Source organism: Physeter macrocephalus, chromosome 5 (genome assembly GCF_002837175.3).
Source record: "Physeter macrocephalus isolate SW-GA chromosome 5, ASM283717v5, whole genome shotgun sequence".
NCBI lineage: Eukaryota > Metazoa > Chordata > Mammalia > Artiodactyla > Physeteridae > Physeter > Physeter macrocephalus.
Genome location: NC_041218.1, coordinates 25,567,061 through 25,573,488, shown reverse-complemented (window position 1 = coordinate 25,573,488; position 6,428 = coordinate 25,567,061). Strand labels below are relative to the sequence as shown.

General features: G+C 34.5%; 1 protein-coding gene across 2 annotated transcripts in view; it reads right to left on the bottom strand.

Moving 5' to 3' along the window:
- Positions 1-3,209: 3,209 nt before the first annotated feature.
- Positions 3,210-6,428, bottom strand: part of GRM8 (glutamate metabotropic receptor 8) — a 773,539-nt gene continuing 770,320 nt past the window's right edge. The window contains exon 10 of one of the 2 annotated variants that reach the window (XM_024129289.1): positions 3,210-3,787. In XM_024129289.1, coding sequence (XP_023985057.1) covers positions 3,738-3,787 — 50 coding nt within the window. In that variant the 3' untranslated portion in view covers positions 3,210-3,737. The remainder of the gene's footprint in view (positions 3,788-6,428) is intronic. The other variant, XM_055084852.1, reaches the window with a different exon arrangement.

Sequence of the window (6,428 nt, the reverse complement as noted above, 5' to 3'; positions counted from 1 at the left end):
TAAAGAAGATGTGGCACATATATACAATGGAATATTACTCAGCCATAAAAAGAAACGAAATTGAGTTATTTGTAGCGAGGTGGATGGACCTAGAGTCTGTCATACAGAGTGAAGTAAGTCAGAAAGAGAAAAACAAATACCGTATGGTAACACATATATATGGAATCTTAAAAAAAAAAAAAAAAGGTTCAGATGAACCTAGGGGCAGGACAGGAATAAAGACGCAGACATAGAGAATGGACCTGAGGACACGGGGAGGGGGAAGGGTAAGCTGGGACGAAGTGAGAGAGTGGCATGGACATATACACACTACCAAATGTAAAATAGCTAGTGGGAAGCAGCTGCATAACACAGGGAGATCAACTCAGTGCTTTGTGACCACTTAGAGGGGTGGGCTAGGGATGGTGGGAGGGAGAGGCAAGAGGGAGGGAATATGGGGATATATGTATATGTATAGCTGATTCAGTTTGTTATAAAGCAGAAACTAACACACCATTGTAAAGTAAGTATACTCCAATAAAAATGTAAAAAAAAAAAGACAAAAAAAAAATAAAAATAAAAAATAAATAAATATCAGTGTTGGCTAACATAATGTAGAAAATTGTTGATATTCTTTCTTCACTGTCACTGGTAAATAATAGAGAATATAGAGTCAAAGGGGAAGGACATAAAATGACACAAACTTCTGTTCTTAGTGAGATTTCCTGTAATATGGTATTTAATTTAAGTTTAAAAAGTAAAATCCTGTTCATCTGAAATGTTAAATTTTCTGTGAAAGTTTCTGATAAACACTAAAAATAAAGCTTAATCATTTGGTTCCTATTCATGTTCCAAAGGTCTTCCCTCAAGCTTACATTTATGATTAGTTTTCCTTAAAAATAAAATTATTGTGCCAGATCAACCATCATGGATTTAGATGCCTTTAAATATTAGCTAGCATAAGCTAATTTTTTAAAAAAATTGAGGTCAGATTTGGTTGGCCCAAGGTCACACTAATATATCGCTTATTGTCTACTAGTGACATTTGCTGAATATTACCTTAGGCTACATTTTTAGTATTCCCTCTGGCATGCTGAGATTAGATGTGACATTTCTTGGCCAGAATAAAACACAAGGTCGATTTTAAAGACTATAATACTATATTTTTTCCATGCAACTTTGCATTTGCTTATCTACAGTACACAGGCAGTTAGTGTTAAAGCGTGGGACTTATGAACCACTACTGGCACATGCTAAATCCTTCTCCTTACAGGATGCCTCCCCACACTGTCCCAGCGTGTATAACTATCTCCTGAGCCCTCAGCAAAATCCCTGAGAAAATAACCACAGTGGAGGTCAGAATGCTCCAGCTCCTACTGTAAGAGGTTGAGGAAATTTATCCTCCCACTGCCTGGGGAGGGTGACAGTTTCATCAAGAAAATTTCCCACTGAGATAATGTTATAAATGATGATTGGCATATGTAAATCTATGAGGACTATTATTCAACTCTATTATGAGTTTAAAAGATTTTGTAGAACACCAAATAATTATCAATTATTTATAAAAGTACTTAGGAAAGAAAACCCATTGGTAAGTTTGTAATAGGAAGAACAATTTTGAAATGTCAAGAATTTTGCTTAATATTTTATTTTTCTTCCTAAAACCTTAAAAAGTAATAATAATAATAATAAAAACCCACCTTTGGCCTGAAAGCCAGCTGTGCTCTCATAATCACCCTGTTGTATACACTTACCCTGACTAAAGTCAATTCGTAAATGAACATATGAATATGTACTTGAATTTCTCTCAATGAAATGCAAGGCTTGTAAAATTCAAGCATTTTTCTCAAGCAAAAATGTATATACTTACTAGTTTAAAAAAAATCTTTAAAATGACTAATCTCCAATACGAAGAAAACTGTCAGTTTAAAAATTAAAATACAATTATAATTACTTTTCTTGGTATGGCTATTGGTACTGAGCTACATGGCACAATAAAATATACTAAATATGCAGTTATGAATTTCCTTCGTTTTAAACTAGGTCTTATCTAGAAAGGCACACCTAGAGGTGGGTTTATGATACTGATTACAGGATTGTATTTATCAGAAATTCAGATAATCTGAAAACTTGAAAACAATACTCTCACTCTTGATTTAAGTATTATCTACAAACAACAAATAACTATTAGGAGAAACTCAACAAGAGGCCAATAAGTACCTATTTCCTTCTGTATGTAGCTCTCTTCTGGGTTGGTATCTAGGAAATGCTACTCTATGCTGAAGGAGCCTAAACTATGCTACTTCAACTCTCTGTGTTAAATAAAGTGACTGTCAATATCTGGGTTGAAGCTACAGAGCACAGATAGCTCTTTATATCAAGGGATGCAATAAGCCTCCAAGCTAACTCAGCAGAGAGAACATTTACTAACAAAATGATTGTAGAGAACCATTGACTTGATGGATGTCTGGGACTGTGTATAATGGAGGCGCCCATGACGAAAATGGTAGCAGATTTGAAAGCCTTTAACAGGCTCCTCTTACCCATCCTAGTGTGGTTTCTTAGCATGACACAGGCTCCCTGTTTTCTCTCTCTTTAATGATACTGTTCTAAGAACCAATGAATGTTTTCATTTGGAAAATAAGAAAGCACTGACATGTTATCTGAACTGTGGTTTCTTTAGTGATGCCAAGGGAATAAATATGCTAATTCTGTGCTTCGAGGAATGTATTGGGTAAGGCCCATTACTTCACTGATTTCAGTGGATACTAGGCCCCGGTGAGAAAAAGTTAATGTTACACACCTTGGAATATTTCTTTTTGCAAAAGTTTGACTTAGAAAATGGAGAATTTCAGTGACACTTGGATATACTTTTAGATGGTGATTTTCAGATTACATTCTCCCAAGTTTAACTCATCATTTTTGTTAATTATGATACCTGAAGCAGTTGACCTCAAGCTACTGCTTGGTTCTTCATAAAAGAAGCAATTACTATGAAAAGCTACCACATAAATCTTGAAATATTCACAAAAATCTTACACAAATAATATTTTCATATAGAAATGAAAGACCGTGTTCTTCACATACACGCGAACGTACAAAAAGACATTCCTCAAGGAAATGGTAGTTTCTTGGCACACCAGGGCTTTTACAGCAGCAGTTAAATAACAGCAGCAATGCCAACTGGAAAGAGTTTTCCCTGGCTTTAAAACTGGAACGAAACAACTCTCAACATTTGCAAAACATTCCTTTATTATTAGAAATAAATTATTTGTATAAAAAATTGCATGCGTCAACCATTGCATTTATTTTTAGCACAACCCAGGGCTTCAGTCTGGTCAGCCATTACAAGAAACAGACTCATTGTCTTATACAAGTTGAACAGTGTGGGACAGGAATGGGAGTTCTCACAATCACAGAAAAATACTTACAAGAATAACATCAGACATGGTTTATTTCAACAGCATTTTTTTTTTTTCACAAGCTAACATTAGTTTTCCTTTTGTGATTTTTTTTTAACTGCTCATGAGTAAGCAATACTTTAGCTTGACACTCATTGGTTGTATTATATAAAATGGGTTTCTTCACTCCCTGTTATTGATACTTTTGGCTTGTGGCTACTTTTTGTTCCTTACAAGATTGACTATTGATTTGTTGACTGTAGTCTACAGAGATCTCCAGGAGTGGGTGTTGGTGGTGTCATGTTCATTGTTTAAGATCGCATACCACATTTCTTCATATTGTATCATTTCCCTGTTTCAGATTGAATGATTGCTGTAGCTGATATATGTCGTCTTGGTAGAGGAAGCTGTTAAGACAAATTATAGTACAGAATAATAAATTAGTTTGTTAAAATGATTTTAAAATTCAAATATTGCAATGACTTTTTATGATATGTGGTGTTAACAACCTGTTGCTTATTATTTTAAACAGTGTAGTAGGATTTCAACAATTGTAGAAGTAAAAATGCAGCAGAATTTTTAATCTGTAAAACCACTAGTCTCATTTATAGTGTAGACATTTGGCAGAAAACTAAAAACGTGAATGCCCTGGTCTTTAATATATTTAGGTGAAATTCAATTTAAATGTGCATTTTGACTAACAGAGATTTACAATATAAAAAATGAAAGAACAGATGAAATTCTCTATCCTGCAAAATGAAAAAAGAATTTTTTTTTATAACCCACGTTAAAGACCTCAATTCTTTGAGTCTGATTTGATGACCGGGAAAGGGTTAGTCATTATAATTAGTCGTGCTTTGAGAATGAATATATCTTCCATTTAAAAATAGTACTTTTAGACTCTAGAAGTGAACTCCGTAAAATATCATTGTGTATTGCCAACACATATTTATGGTCTGGTTTCATCCAAAGGATACAAATGGAGATGTCTAAAAAATAAATAGGGCTTCCCTGGTGGAAATGAATATTTAGTGTGAGGCCCGCGTACCACAAAAAAAAAAAAAAAAAAAAAAAAAAAAAAAAAATAAATAAATAAATAAATAAAGACTCAAAGAAGGAAATGAATATTTAATTGTTCTGGTACCAACTTATCATGAACTAAAACCCATTATTGTAAGATTATTAGAAAAGTATGAACAAGAAAATATTCTAAGTCAAATTTATATTCATACTTAAATTTCCAGAAATACAAATCTAAATCCAAATAATTACTTTGTGTTTTTGAAAGATGTGATGGAATAAATCTGTTTTAAAATTCAAAAGTGCTATCTTGTTTTTCAGTGGAACTCTGGAATGAATAATCATAAGAAGAAAGAAGAAAAACTGCAAAACATGTATGTATTTCACTATATAAATCCAATTCAGGGTGAAACAGATTTTTAGAGAATAATTTACTTTTGAACATTGAATAAGGAAATTGTAAAGTTTCTTCTCTGAAATAATTGGCAGTTACACTCATTCCGTTGTAGTGTACACGAATACTGGTAATTGACCAGACAAGTTCTTACCAGAGACCAGGATTGACAGTCTACAGTCACTAAAATTAATGCAGGTAGCCCAGGAAGTGCTAGCTGTAGAGGTTTTTGCTGTTTTTTTATTTCATTGAATATTATGAACTTCATGCCAAAACCAGGTGGGACATATCTGCTTATCTTTCTATGTTGCTCACATTAGGTTATTATTGAGGGACAGTGGAAAGGAAGTAGATCTTAGACTTTTTTTTTTATTGGGGTATAATTGCTTCACACTACTGCGTTAGTTTCTGTTCTACATCAATAGACTTGGTTTTAAATTGCATTCTCTTCTCTACAAAATGAGTGAAAAAGTCACTGAACCAGGTTATGGGGCCTCAGCTTCATCACTGGTCCACAATCCACAACATTGGGTTTTTGTGAGGATGGAGGCACAGTAGATTTGCGGGGAATGGCTGTTGTCTTAGAGAGTCCATATGGAATGCTACTTTTCTATTTATGCTTCTAAAAGGTAGGGTGTCTGTTACCTTTGGTTTGGTGTGAAGTGAAACACAGTGATTTTTATGGTCTTTATTTTTTAATTTTTTATTTCTAATTTATATAATGCTCTCATATGCCTCTAAATATATTCTAAGCAAAAAATCTGTGCTTCAACTATGCTTTTGAAAGACTTCCATATGATCTTTGTAGACAAGATGGAGAAAAATTATGAGTTAGAAAAACGACCCTTTAAAGGATTGCTCAACTTCCTGCCCTATTCAGTATATTTAACAGTAACTAAAAATGTGAGAAATACCTATCAAATTTGTAGATAGCTAGAAAGAAAAATTATGGTTGTAACAGAGAAACAAGAGCCAAAAGACCTTAACGAAGATGATATTCAGATGTTAATCTTCAAGGATCATTCCAACTTTCAGACTCTAAAGCTCTTTAGAAATTCATATTTCATTGTTTGAACTCTTAGAAGTAACCTCCAGTGAAAAAGATGTAGAGTTCTATTGAGAACTAAGACTATAATTTACAAGAAGAAAGTAATCTTAATTTTTCTGATTAGAAAAAGGATGTAATGCTTTGGAAACATAATTTAGTCAACATTGAAATGATGTGAATGGCAGATATCTTGCAAGAATCTTCCTTTTTTTCTTCCAAGAAGAAAGAAAGATGGATGCTAAAATAATAGAATTTTTGAATTTTAAGTTTTATCTTTTCTATTAATCACAGACCAATCTAGATTTTGTGGGTTAGGTTCCAGACCACTGCAAGAAAGTGAATATCACAATAAAGCAAGTCACATGAAATTTTTTTGTTTCGCAGTGCATATAAAAGTTATGTTTAGGGCTTCCCTGGTGGCGCAGTGGTTGCGCGTCCGCCTGCCGATGCAGGGGAACCGGGTTCGTGCCCCGGTCTGGGAGGATCCCACGTGCCGCGGAGCGGCTGGGCCCGTGAGCCATGGCCGCTGGGCCTGCGCGTCCGGGGCCTGTGCTCCGCGGCGGGAGAGGCCACGGCAGGGGGAGGC